This window comes from Pagrus major, chromosome 15, assembly GCF_040436345.1.
Source record: "Pagrus major chromosome 15, Pma_NU_1.0".
NCBI classification, from domain to species: domain Eukaryota; kingdom Metazoa; phylum Chordata; class Actinopteri; order Spariformes; family Sparidae; genus Pagrus; species Pagrus major.
The window spans coordinates 14,153,519-14,168,492 of NC_133229.1; the positions used below are offsets into that span (position 1 = coordinate 14,153,519).

Here is a 14,974-nt window from a genome sequence, read left to right on the forward strand (position 1 = left end):
GTAACAGGACACAGAATGGAAGGCACAGTGGACAAACAGCCTTTTGAGAAAGTGTTTTCCAAAACCTCCCTCCCTCTGGCTTTTTATGTGGCTGTATGGGAGTCAGTGCAACCAAGCTGTCAGCAGTGCACTGAAGCATTTCGGAGATCTCTCCCGAACCTCCTCGCCAGCTCCTCCCTTATTCTCTCTACCCCTCTTTTTCTCCCAAACCCCTTAGCTTTGTTGCTTGTTTCCCTCTGCAGCATGATCCATCTGTTGTCTGGATTTTAGAATTGAGGACCGAAAACTGTGTCTTATCTCGTCTCCCCTCCAGAAAATACATCCCTACCCCCAGACAATAGTGCTTCAGTGGGAGCCCCTCCCTCCATCCCTCCACCCCTCCAGCCCATGCTGCTTAATACAGCAGAGCATCTACTGTGTCCACATTCATCTGCTTTTCCATTTTTTAACATGTTGCTGCTGGGTAAGCTAACAAACACTGTGGCATGGATACAGAAAACAAACAAAAACAGTCTGGTCCATGACATCAGATCTAATGATGAACTGGAGCGCAAACTAGCCGCAAAGATCCACAGATTAGGTGAAATGAAGACTGCAGAGAGAGGACTTTCTGGATGAGCACGACTTCAGTAAACAAAGTTAAAGTGGAAGCGAGGATACATGCCTCTTACAGGAATCAACATCATCCATCCTGCTACTGCTGAGCTTATACATGTCAGTGGAAAGCTTTTAAGGCCTGTGTACGTGTACTTATATTGTGCATTGTAATGATTCTTTAATAAAGCAGGACAATTACAGTGGATATGCTATTACCACAGCCTTTCTGAGAGAGGACATTAGTTAAATATACCCCTCCACAATATTGTAGTGCCTCAGTGATTACAGTGCTCGGGAAACATTAATTCTGCCATAGTAAATCTGTTTAACTGCAAAGTACAGCGACAGTAAGAACCTGCAGACCACTGCACATTCTTCCTTTTTATCTGAGTTATGCAGAGCAGTCAGGTGATGCATGCTGGGAGTTTATAACGTGTAACAACAAACTAATCGATAAATTCACTTTTTGTCACAATAACATAATATTGTGAAGGCTCACCTCTTTGGTGTCCCAGACCTCTGCTCCGTCTGTGTACATGACCAGCAGCTTTTGGTTGCCTTTCCCCGGGGCGAAGCGAATCTTCTTCACCCAGCCACGATGTGTTGGTATTCCCCTGAAAACATCAACATTGTTGGTTGTTTTGGGAGAATTTCTCTGTCCTATCCCACGGTCATTTATTCCCCGTAATGTCATCATGAATATTCTGAGCAGGCTGATTTTTTTCATCACACATGTCAAGTTCCAAGCATAGATTTTAGCCTGCACAGCACAAATACTTGAGGTTTATCTCATAAAAATATAAAAGTTAAATGAATAAATAAAAACCCAATTACATGCTTAGGAGAATTGTAGGCAGTGATAAAAGAATACTGTAGCTACTGTGTAGTAAGTGGCCTATGACATATAGCCGTTACCTAGACAAACGAGCTTTCAGGTCCCAGAAATTGAGATTGCCATCTACATCCCCAAGCACCAGGGTGTCACCTTTCCAGGCAATGCAGGCGATACTGCCCATACTACCCTGCAACACAGGAGAGGAAGGCAAGGCATGTGTTTAAGTGAGAGAAACAAGAGGAAAAATAAGGAAGGACAGCTGAATTTGTCCGCCGACTTATTAAGTCATGTATTGACTAGAAGTAAGTAAACCTAGAAATATATGTCTTTGTTTTAAGCATCTTGTCTGTATGGATTATTTTTATTTCCAGTACCACTACTTGTGTCACCACTGAGTTTCTGTAATTGCACTCTTAAAGAGAGAGAACATAATAATAAGTAAATCCTAAAAAATCATCAGAAGTCCATTAACATCTTCCGTATGATTAGATGATTCACATACAATAAAAACAATGATCTGTAAAGAAAGAAAATCCGAGTAGATTGGCTGAGGAAAGCTGCTTCGCAAATGCAGGTATCAAAAAAATAGCTCTTTGGATCCAGAGACATATCATGAGAAAGAAAAGAGAAGAGAGAAGTTAGACTTATTCTTTACTTTGTTATAAATAAGTATCAACCAAAAAATACAGCTTTGCAAAAAATGTTAAAAGCCTTAATAAGTAAGCCTACCGCCTACAAATTTCAGCTCACAGTCTTCCTCAGGGCATGTAAAAACAAATAGCTACAGATGATGCTATTGATTTATGATAAATCTGGTAATCCTAAAGATATCAACCCTTGTTGAAATTCACATTATTATGTACACACCCACTTTTCTAGCTGCACCTCTGAAAAATTATTCAGTCTTACTCTGGTTGCCTGGCTGCTAATAACAGCTTTGGTATATCTGTGAGCTGCTGCTTAGTTTAACATGCCCTGAGGAAGATGGTGAGTTGAAACGCGTAGGTGCTAAGCCCATTTATTAAAGGATTTTTGAATTTTTACAAATCAGTGTGCATTTGTAGTTTTTTTATGACCTACTGATAACAAAGTAAAGTCTGACTTTTCTTGCTTCTTTTTATGGTCTCAATAATAAAAACAATAACGTTGTGGTGATAATACTGTAAGATGCAAGTTACAAAGTGCAATCCCCACAGCATAAAGAACATACTCTACCTCCTCTATAAAAACATCATATTTTCTGGCACCTATGTCTGAGCGTGAATCTATACAGGAAAATACATTTTAAATATCTGTGGCAGCCAAGTTGTGAACAAGCACAACATCCGAGTTTAAATAAGGCTGTGCCAGAAGACAGAGTGCTGATGTGAAGACATTATGTGTCAGCTCACCTTCACTGTGTACCCAGCGGATGATAGGACAAAACTTTTTAGGAGAGTTTCCGTCAGTTTCCTGACAGAGATATGAAGATCTTCTATCATCCTGAAAGGACTGTAAAACCTTTTGGGGTATGCAAATCTGTGAGCAATGAATCTGCAGCCGTCTAGAAGATAAAGCTTTAAAAAATCCCCAGGTAAAGCTCCAGTGTCTGTCTGTCTGCTGTGAATAGATGCAGGTAGTGAGTGGGCAAAACAGAGACCGTCTAACAATCCAATCTGCTGCTCTTAAATGGACTTGAGAATTTGATAACCTATAGTGGCTTTCCTTTAGAAAAACAGTACAGAGCAAGATGAATTTTGCTATCTAGAATGGAAAAAAAAAAAGGATATGTGTTAGTGATGAGGTATAAAACTGTGCTGTTGTTGTTGTTGACAGATGTGGGCAATCAACAACAAACAACAGAAGGTGCTATAGCATGACTCAGCTCGACACAATTACAAGTATAATGAGGACAGCAAGTTCCTGAAGCCAAAGTCTTCACAAACAATAGCTTAAATTTCAAGGCATTTGGTGGTGACACGATGACTTGTAAAGTATTTAAAACATCCGGCTGCTCGTTTCTCTTTACCAGCCTGGCAATTTTGCCATCAAAGCAAATTAAAGGCTAGATTACTGTCCGATGCTTTACAGGTAAATACAGTAACAGCCCCTCTTCTCCTGAGCCTGAGTTGCTTTCTAAACCAGTGGAGGGAACACATGCAGAACGTTATCTGGGACAAACTGATGACACACTGGTGACACACTCAAAATCACAGCTTCAGCTGGCTGTGTGCAATCTAGCCAAATAAAGGTTTAATCTGGCAACAAAACATAAAGCTGCAGAATTTAGCTGAAAAACATTCACCTTGACTGCATGCAGTTTATTATTGTACTAGGAGGTGTGCCACATTGGGCTGGTCACTTTCTGCTGCAGAGCCAGCATCTACCGTATATCATCCCCCATAAAAGCCACACAAAAAACCTAAAGGACATAGAGCGAGAGTAATGTTTTTTACGTTATAGAGGAGGACAATGTGACAATCTTTGCGTACAAAAAGGATTAACACAATATGAAAGTTAATAGAGAGGGAGAGATATGAAACGGGGAAGAATAACTTTGTGCAAGGATCAGTGTGGATGACCTTGGAGTAGCTCAGGTGGATATGAAGTAAAAAATAGACATAAAAAAGACACGAAGTCTCTGGACTCACATCAGGGGGAATTCGTGCACCATCTTTGACTGTGTTGCCCTCGACGGTGATGTGGTAGACCTGCCCGTCTGTGTCGGTGAATACAAAATGCTCCCTGGCTGAGATGGCCTGGCTGGTCTCTGACTTGCTCTCTGCATCCTGCAAGAGACTGTAGTGGAAAAACATGTCAGATTTTTTTTTCTCTTTTTCTGAGAAATGTTTGTCTGGACATTTTGGTATTCTGCTGCTGACAGTGACAAGGCCAACCAGTAGTAGTTGTATCCCAGTAGGTACTTGTGCTGCTGCCAGGGGGAACATGGAAAGATTGTAGACAAGCTTTTCAGCTAAGTAAAAAAAAAAAAAATGGCTATAATGCTATGTGCTGTGATTGAGTGTGTGGAAACTAGTTAGCAAGTCACCAGAACCGTTTTGACAGAAATAATACAGTAAAAGTAATAGTTAAAAGGCCCAAATACTCAGCTAAAAGTAATGGATAAATGGTTCAAATAGTTATCTACAAAATAATGGATAGCCTAAATGGTTGAAATAGTTACATGAAAGTAATGAACAAACAGTTCAAATAGTTAGCTAACAGAAATGGATAAATCGTTGAAAAATCCATCTTCTGTCACTCCAGGTAGTAACCCAGTAGTGCAACTGCAAACTGACATAGAAATGAACAATTCAACTGTATGAAAATTATTGCAACAATATCCACATGTATATAATTAATGGTTTTAAATGTCATTCAGTTTAAATTCAAATCAACATGTTTGGAACATGTCAGTCATCTGACAGGGGTGCTGAGGTACGTGAGAGTTTAACAATACAGGAGTACTGATTTAAAAATCCAGTATCTCAAAATATTAGAATATTACATAAGACCAATCAAAAATACAAAAATGTCGACCTTCTGAAACGTATGTTCATTTGTGCACTCATACCATGGTCAGCAAACCCGTTACTAGTAGTTTTGGCACTGGTGCCAAGTCCTGCTGGAAAAGGAAATCAGCATCTCCATACTGTATAGCATTGCAGAAAAAAAATGAACTTTTCCATGATATTCTAATTTTTTGAGATGCACCTGTACATTGGGTCTCCAGTTTAACTGAATGTATTAATTGACTTAAAATAATACATTGTTTTGCTAATAAAAAGGACCTCTATTTGGCTTTTGCCAATACCTTGTCAACCAGAATATCAGGTATGATACAATTTCTACCCTGAACACAGCTACAGTATTAGTAAAATATACATGTATTCTCAGTCTGGTGTTGGAGGATTTTATTCATAAGGTCTGAAAAACTTTCACACTCTGCTTTTGGGATTTCTATCCTGGCAAAAGGCTTCCAAGAACAACATTTATAATGCTGACCTTATGACTGAGGATTCAACGCTGCTCTGCTCGGCATCTGACACCGTCTGCCGAGCCATGGCCTCCCTCGCTGCCATCTGCTTCTTCTTTAGGCTCTTCAGGTTGTGGGACGGGGACCACTCCTGTTTCCACAGAGACACAGGGTTGCCGTTACAGAGACAGATGCAGACCAAGACCCAGACACATAGAGACAAAGGGATCAGGAAAGTGATTTGCATGTACAGTAGATGCTCAGTTAAATTAAACTAAGACACACAGGAGAGCTGTTTTCCCCTGCCTTCCTTTCCAACTGCAGGAGCACTGTGGCTGTAGTCTGGCTGACTTGAAATTGTAATCAATATGGAAATGAGACAGCAATATGTGGCTGGGGGAGCCAGCATGTATTATTAAGGTTACTGGCGTTTTTATTCGCACTGTGCAGGATTTTTACAGCCACACTGTAAAGTTTGTCCACCATAACTCTTCTTTTATGAGCATTTCTCTGGCCTAATGAAGCCTCTGTTCTTTGCTGAGCTTGGGGAAAATCTTCAGACTAATCTTTCAAATGGCCCGCACAAACACAAGAAGGGAAAGGGGTCAAAAAGTATAAGAGACTATTAACAAGGGGAAGAGTCAACAATGGGTGTTATTACAGCACGTACTGTGTGTTTTGTTAAGTAAATATATAAATTGGAGATGTTAGGAGCTGTAAATTTACATAAGTATATCGAAACACAGCAGTGCAGCATTTATTGTATTTTTTTCTCATGTGTTTCGGTAGTATGTAGATTTGTCTGTACCAGAGCAGTAACAGTGGGGAAGTTCTTAGCCATCTCCCGGAGAAGCGTCCCCGTCCTGATGTCCCACAGCTCCAGGGGTTTGTCTCTGAACACCACCACCAGGTACTGTCTGAGGATGGAAATCACAAATACACACATTCAGTCTCAAAAAAAAACACCGCCCACTACCCCACTATAAAGGTTCTTGTGTTTTTTTGTATTCAAAAAGGGACAAAAAGCGGTTACCATGTGGCCTGGAAATCTAGACATCGGATGCTGAGACTACCACCTGGTAAGCAGGTAATGTGTCCTGCTACCAACAAAAACAGTTTCTGTTTTTTATCTCATCATGTTTCAGAAAGTTGTTTTTTTGTGTTCATGAAATACAATAAAGTTTTGGAGCAATGAATGTTTAACCTTCCCATAGGAGCCTAAATGCATCAAGGATGAGTTTTCAGGATGAGCTTTAAAGCTGCAATTGATAATACTCAAGTGACAGCACCACTGTTTTTGAATGATCTGCCCCTCAAGTGGTTGCCAGTTTGTTGCATTACATTAGCTAATGTTAGAAAACCTTAATGTTGATAAAAGTTAGCTAATGTTAAAGTTGCTAACGCTACCTGGAAAACATTAGGGCAGTACAGTATGTTGGGTGCATATTGTAGAAGTCAGCCATTTTTTAGATGTTTTTCCACGACGTCATACTATTGACTCACAAACCTTAGAAACAGCAGTCAGGATTCTTACACAGAGACAAGACAAACATTTTAAAATCACTGATTCACAATCATAATGTTTTTAAGGAAAATATATACTTTTATTCTGCACCTTTATACAATCTCTGTAGATTTTTTTTTTTTTTTAATGATTTGACAACAATTTTTTTTAATCAATATGACCTTTAAGTGTAACTCCTTAATCATCAGGCCTTACTGTAGGTACACAGCTGTTTACATCAACAAACAAATTAAATGAGCAGCATGAATTTTCTTTCACATACTGTATGACTTATTTAATATTAAGACTTGTGGCCTGAAGTTAGCAGTCTAAATCCCCCAGCTTACTCAATTTGGCCAGATAAGAGGCTGCCATTCTTAAAAAAGGTACCATGCAACTGCTCAAGAGCAAATATCTAACCTTTAGCTGCTGTATTGGAGCACAACAGAGTTCAAAAGTGCAAACACACTGCAGCACCCGGCAGCTCTTCAGAGAGCTCCAGCATATGAAAGCATGTTGCCCTCTCTCTTCCTGTAACTACAACCCTCAGGTCTTTGTTATTATGGGATTGCGATCTGTGGCAGCCAAGATAATATACTGGTGGATGAAAAGATTGATATGATGCACTATCCAGTAATTACATTTCACCTCATTTTCCCCCATGATGTGGTGTGTAGAGTGAAGCACCTCATTTGCACCTCGATGATCCAGTGTAGAGGATTTAGGGGGACCATTTGGAAAAAATGGAATATAACACTAATAATATGTTTTAATTTGTTACCTTAGAATGAGCCTTCTTTATCTACACAGAGAGCGGGCAAGTCCCCAGGATGTGCGACAGGCTTTGAAGCCAACTTCTGTAGTGGCCTAACCATGTAATTACAACGTCAGGTGATGCACTGGGGCCCAAAAAGACTTTTTCCCATAAGCTTACATTGCAAGTGTCGCATGTGTAATTCTTTTGAGCATCACAACCCCTGTGAAATAACTAGTTTGATGGCTCAAATCATAATTTGAGACATCCGGTCTGATAACATTTGGTGTCTGAAAGAGCCACAAGATAAAAAAAAGTTAGCTGGCCCGGTCGGCAGAAGTCTCTATTGTGCAGACTCTACCTCTATGGGTCGCACAATGCGGAAGATCCGGCTATCCAAGAAATGGGATTTTTTTGGCTTCATGTGCCACTGAGCAGCAACAGAGTGGCTGAGACAGAGACACCATTCACCATTCACCTGCTATATAAAGTTTGCCAAAATTAGCCAATGGTAAGCTAGTAGTCATACCATGCCGTGTAAGGCTGTAGCAGTAAAACTCCTGCGCAACAGTTTGTTTTATCACTTATTAATTCAGCTTTTTATTTGTAAGGCTCTATAGCTGGACAAGCTAAAAATTATGGAAAGAGGTGACAAAATGTCAGTAAAAAGGAGGGCTAAGATATTTTTTAAATCAAACGAGATCACGGTTTTATGGCTGTGTACTGTCGTTCAGTTTAGACTGAGGCAAATGTAATACTCTGAAAGTAGTTTAAGTAAAAAGACCAGAAGATAGAAGTTTTTATTTGGTGTGAAATTGAACCAAGTCGGGTGCAAAATGGTAACCATTCTGACTATCCAAGCAGTACATCAATTAACTGCAGTTGTTCAGCGGCTTCTATGTGATGTCATTCATAATATTTTTATGGCCACGGCTGTGTACTGACCCTGTATGTGTTCACTGCCTCCAGAGCAGCCTACTTATTCCACTCTAGAGAAGGCACTTGTTGCAGTAAGCAAAAGTGCCAAAAGGCGAGTGTATCTACAATTACCCAAGTCTTCAGTTTCTAGTATAATACATTAACCACCTACTCATACTCCACAACAAGGCTAAGAATTCACAAGATGGCTTAGAAAAACATGGGGCTCTTACAGTGTCAAACACATTGAGAGCAACTGCTTATATTTATGACAGCTGCAATCTGATAACCTTGTGTATTGTTTAGCTCAAAAAATGTAGGGTGGCTATAACTGCATGCCCTTTTATCTTTCTGAATATCACAGTCTAATTAAAAGATGTGGCGATGATAAATACTTGAATAGAAAACTGATAATCCAAAACTGCACAAAATGAATACATGAAGGTTTCTGGGGACAGTAATAATACAGAACACAATCAATGGTTGATCTGCGCTTGTCAGGTCTTTGTGCAGACTGTCACTGGGATTCAAGTCTGGCTATTATAACACCTTTGAAAAAAGTAAGCAAAAGCAACGCAACCTTGAAAAATAATAGGAATTAAATGTTCAGAGACAGACTGAGAAAGAGAGAAATAAAGGTGAGATGGCTCCAGGCAGATGAGGTGAGGACATGTGTGGGTGTGAAATGGTGTATATGTAAATGTACAGTTTAAGTGTGTGCGTCTGTGTGATGTTTTTGGTATATGGTTTTGGAAAACTCACTTGAGATGCGACACTTTAATCATCTCAATGGGTGGCTCATCGTTGCCTCGCTCGCCCCTGAATGCAAAGCATCTGCCTGAAAGACACAACAGACATGGAGAGAGAGAGAGAGAGACAGAGAGCATGTGAGTGTGAGGGAGATGAGGTGATGATGGGAGGCAGAAGACAGTGTCTTTCCTTGCACCTGTGAAGAGAGTGATTCATCTCATTTCATTTTAGTGCCAGGGCATCCTGGTTTCATCTGTTTCGCCAGAGCAGGACGAGCAGACTGCCGACAACTTCTTCTCACCACCTGCGCTGATCCCTGCTTTTCATTTGCAACTTTTTTAGTGAAGCAGACATTATGCATAGCATCAAGGTGCCCTTTTAAACAAAACAAGAATGCCCTTCAGCTGTATGCTATCACATTTGCCCAAGGAAGTGCTGATCTGATTTTGCAGAGGACACTTAGGAAGTTGGCCTGTTTAAAATGTACGAGTCATAGAGGTGCCTGTGGTGGTTTGGAGGAAGGGGGGGGGGGGGGGGGGGGCTGACTTCCGACAGTTGTGTTGAGACTGAGGTAGTTTTGTACACCAGAGGAGACGAAATAGCAAAGCATATGGTGTAGGGCAAACTTTGGAGACCTGTGGTGCACTGGAGCCTAATGAAGCCCTCTTCAGAATTTCCACTTTTGTTTCCTCAGCAGGAGGGGTCGCATGATTGCAAAGTGTCAATGATGGTTTCTCACTCTGCAGATGATCAGCCTGCAGGCTCTAATGACATGTGTCAAATGTGCAATCACGGAAACACACAGATGATGTTGATTATTGGAGAGACACCTCAAAGCGCTGCGCAGACGACACCTGCCACGATCCTGCATTAATAAATGATAATGTAATTCTTACGTGTAATTATTATCTATACACATTATAAATATTTATACTGTGTGTGAAGCAAAGCCAACTGAGTTAACTCCAACTTCTTAATACCAACTTTCCACAGTCACTGCAGGACTAAAAATCCTTTCTTAGACAAAGAATACACCCATCTGCTCTCATTGCTGCAGAAACCAGGTATTACCACAATTGAGTAAGGCGAGCGAGGGAAGAGGATTTTTATCCTAGGGTCTCAAAATCTTATCAGAAAGTGCTCAAGCTGTAAAGGCCACAGCTGCTCTCTTGGTGAATTAGTCTTACAAGTGCAATGCAGAATCTTGAAAAGGTTTTCTCTACAGGATTTTCCTATAAAACAATGTCCAGAAAAAGAAATCCCTCTCAATCCTCACTTATGACCCAATGGAAGTGTGTGGCGGAGTCTGCATCTGCCTGTATTTTCTTCTATTTTTGAAATCATCTTGCTGTGTTTAAGAGTGTCGGCGATTCAGTAGAAAGATGGCTGATTGTTGAGTTTCATGTCGAGGTCGACAAATACTGACACTTTGAGTTCCAACCCAAAGTGTTGGTTTAAGATGACCTGGAAAAAACAACTCAATAAACCATGTTTCTCCAGAATCGCTTATTGCACCTTTGAATGATGTGTTTACAAACAGCAACCGACAAATCCTGCATAGTATGCCTTTGAATACAAAACTTGCTCTGCTGCTCTATTTGAGGACTTGTTTATGCAAAAAGGTATGCTGACTCTCCCTGAATAAAAAACAACAGAACAGAAACAAAATTGTTAAGATCTGCCTGCTGTCTTTCTGAATCTGGTCCAGGATGTTAGTGTGGCCGCAACTGCAATGCTGGATGGTATAATTATCATTTAACATTATTTAACATAAAATAAATAAATAAATACATAAAAAAGTCTCATCATTAACATTAAATCACAATGTCTTGTTTGTTTTGTTGCATGTATAGTATTAATACCTCTAAAGAAAGACATCTTGAGAGGTGTATTTTTCTGTTTAGATGTACCTTAGTGAGCTGTTTCCCCTTTCTTCTCTTGTCATCTCGGCGCTATGCTAGGCTAAACACGTCCCAGGCCTATTGTATCTCTGTACTGAATACACACAGATTGAATTGATATTGATCTTTTCCATCTAGCTCTTGGTAAGAGAGTAAATAAAAAAGTGTATTTTCCAAAATGCTGTGACCGTAGCAAACAAACACACACACATTTGTGCATGCTTCAGAGATATATGACAGTGAGATCCCCAGGAGCTATATTTGCAGTCAAGGACACCTTGGAGGATCTCTGTCACTTGAACTTGCAAGAAAAAAACACTTAAGTATATGTGCTGGGAAGTGTGAGGGACTGTAACCAAAGCTAATGCCGTGGACTGTTAACTTTGATGACTCTGGTGCTTAAGAGAGAGTTGTTAAAAAAGTGAATTACCGTCTCCATTGTCCTGAATGAATTGGGGGGAAAAGTCTTTCAGACACAACCATTACAGTGACCATAAGTTTTTAGCAAATTTCTAAAGCCGAAGACATTAAGTTTAAAACATATGAAGCAGACCCACGTGACAAAAACAGGGACAATTTGTGAAAATGATAATACCTCATTAATCATTCATATCCAAGATTGCCAATATATTATTCTCAAGGAGATATATTATTAATGTAAATTCATATTCATTTGCTAAAAGAAAAGCTTTTTTTTTCCCACGGAAACAACTATCTACTCCTGACCACTTACTACTTTTCAACTGTCTTGAAAATGTAGCACTGTAGACTTTCCACCCCCTGGAGGAGGTAGAAACACACAATTGTCACTGCTGGTGCAGTAATTCTATAGACCCGTCAATGAACTCAGGCGGGGATATAAGTCGCTCTGCAGGAAGGCACGATAGGATCTCATTTTCAGAGCCAGCCACCCCTTGGTGGTACCTTAACACTGTTTAGTTTGGACCTAATTTGGAGGAGAGTGTAAGTATCCCCTGGAGGAGGACGAGAAGAGTCTCTTCAAAACTACAGAGACACTAAAAGAGAAAAAAGAGAGACTGAAGTGTCTATTTTCTTTGTTTTTAAGGCTGCAGGAACCCTGAGCAAAACAGAAACCTTGAGAACAGAGGCCAATGTATAAGTCCTGGTACCCCTCAGGTACAGGCAATAGTATACAATGTGTGTGTGTGTGTGTGTGTGTGTGTGTGTGTGTGTGTGTGTGTGTGTGTGTGTGTGTGTGTGTGTGTGTAAGTGCAGGCTCACCAGTAGGAAGGTCGACATGCTGCAGCTCATTTCGCACCAGGCCCATGTTGTTCGGAGAAGAAGTGGCAAAAGAGAGGAAACTGGTGAGACTCACCCATTCAATCCCCCTGTGAAAAATGAGCACAAACGAGTTTTTAGTTAAATTTATAATATTTCTATCTCATACCTGCAGAAGAGCTGAAAAGTATTCATCTGCTAAGAAGTAAGGTAAATGAGACACCTAAAACTTCAACAAATCCATTCGGAAAGAGTAAAAACATGCACACGAAATGAAGCTGAGTGCCAGATATGAATATATTTTAGAAGCAGGCCCAGCTCGGGGAGCACAAACTCGACTGTAATGAGATGGTAAATAGCCACATGATTAATTAGTCGATTTCCCCACTAAATGTAAATGAGATGCTAAGCAGCCAGGCTTCCTTGGCCTGGCTGCGTTGGGGCAAGGGATGCTCAGCTCATTTCCATAAAGCACCTCTGCTCTCGCCACCACAGAAAACGTTCAGTTTTGAACATAAACATCACAGCAGCACTCCACATGTGTCTGTGCAGGAGGAGAGAAGACCAGATGGAGGTGTTTTTAAGACAAAGCCCTGATCTGATGGCACTACTTTGATGTGAATGTGTGGTTGAATGGTTCTTGTATGACTGTGTTGTTCATCTATTTTTTAAATGTTGGTACTTTTTGTGCTCTACTTTGTTCATGGACGTTCAAAAAACATGAGCAGTGTGCAACATTAGACAAGTAAACAATGTGTAAGTGCTTGAAAATGTTACATATCATAAGTAGTGTGTGAGCTCAAGGTACAGCAGTGTTGAGTGAGAGATGACGAGCAGATGAATAGTAGGGGTGTAATGATACATCGATCCGGATCGATATATCGATTCAGTAATCAACGATCCAATAGCATCGATTCATATCGCTGCCATTGTTAAAATCCAAAGAATATCATATCGTGATAAAACTTGCGATCTACACCCCTGATGAATAGACAGCTGTTGAGTATCAGGACAGTCGAGCAAATTCACAGTGACAAACAGGCCACAGAAAGAAAGCAGGCAGAGCAAACCCCTGCTAATCCCTTACTTTCATCCGTTTTACAGGCAGAGGGAGCTACGGATATGTTAGTAACTTGTGCTTACGTTACATATCTCATTAAAGTTTGTTGGAATTTTGCATTTTTGGACACCAACTTCTCTCATTAAAGAAAGCCTGGCTCTGCTTGAACGGATGGTGTTAGCTCCCAATCAATCTCTTAACAGCATTAATTGATTCAATCTCGTGCTTAATTAATCCTGGTGAAATAGTTTTGCTGCTCATTAGAGAATACTAACTAATGAAGCACAGCCTGCTCTTTGTTGATGTTTGGCTGTTGCATTGTGGGGCACTCAGAAGGTGGTGCAGCGTTCTGAAATCATCCCCTTTCTGTGTGGCCTGGCACAGACCATAATTAAGCAATATATTGTGAGGAAGCACAGCAGGACAACAGAGTTTAAAGTGTCACAAAACTGCACTGAAACAAAGCTAGCTCTAAGGCAAGCATTTATCTTGTCCCTACAAAAAACAATATATATTAGAATTTTCATTTTGCATGCTCAACAGGTAAAATATTGAATGCAGTTCTGTTGGAAATATGCAACTTGATATGTGATGTTAAGTAAGGCAAATAACACCAAGCAGTCTGGTTTGGTTGAGTTTGTTACACATTAGAATGGTTATTTGTGCCTTTACATTATGAAAAGCTGTGTACGATACCAAAAGAACCACTCCATGCCATCCTGTTTTCTCATTACCCTTCTGTTGAGGTACCCAGCACACTGACACAGCACAGCAGACCACTGATTGGTCAACCAGAGTTGTCTAGTCGTCTGTGCTCTGATGTAGAATTTCCCAAACTCCTGTTTCTTCAGCAGTCTTTTGTCTTGCTGCATGCAGAATTTTCCAAAGAACAACTGGTTTCCGTATTGTAATAAACAACCACACACGTTCGCTGTGCATGGCAAGTGTTGAGCAAGAGAGAGAGTGGCAGAGAAGAGACGGTGAATGCAAGCGGAGTAGAGCGAAAAAAGGATACAGTTTGTACATGCGGTCAATCTGGCACTTATGTACAGGTCACAGTGTGTCAGTTAATAAATGCATCAGCTTCTCAAAAGTTAAGACCAGTCCCTAATGTTGATTTCCAACTGTTGGAAAAATGGAAAGGCCGGCCGAAACAACCTCACGTACTTTGAAGAGCACTGACCATGGTGAACCACAAAACAGATCTCATGTGTAGGTACGGTTACCACGGGTTTCAGATGGATTCAAAGAGTACTATACCAAAAGAACTTTGTTGGATACGAGGAATTTTTTATTTCCTAACATTTGTATTGGCATAAGCCCCAAAAATCAAGCATCTGTCGGGCTCTACAAAAAACATTTAACAGTCAACTTTAAAAGGAACATAATTAAAAAGCAAATTCATTTTGTAGAAGTATGCAAGTAGAATAAATAGATAATTCATAGTCCATATATAGACAC

At 40.3% G+C, this 14,974-nt stretch overlaps 1 protein-coding gene across 1 annotated transcript in view; it reads right to left on the reverse strand.

Moving 5' to 3' along the window:
* Positions 1 to 14,974, reverse strand: part of wdr11 (WD repeat domain 11) — a 64,619-nt gene that overhangs the window by 14,083 nt on the left and 35,562 nt on the right. The window contains exons 12-18 of the mRNA XM_073482150.1: positions 12,457 to 12,563; positions 9,326 to 9,401; positions 6,196 to 6,304; positions 5,417 to 5,538; positions 4,063 to 4,210; positions 1,513 to 1,619; positions 1,097 to 1,211 (exon numbers count right to left, since the gene is read on the reverse strand). Coding sequence (XP_073338251.1) covers positions 1,097 to 1,211; positions 1,513 to 1,619; positions 4,063 to 4,210; positions 5,417 to 5,538; positions 6,196 to 6,304; positions 9,326 to 9,401; positions 12,457 to 12,563 — 784 coding nt within the window. The remainder of the gene's footprint in view (positions 1 to 1,096; positions 1,212 to 1,512; positions 1,620 to 4,062; positions 4,211 to 5,416; positions 5,539 to 6,195; positions 6,305 to 9,325; positions 9,402 to 12,456; positions 12,564 to 14,974) is intronic.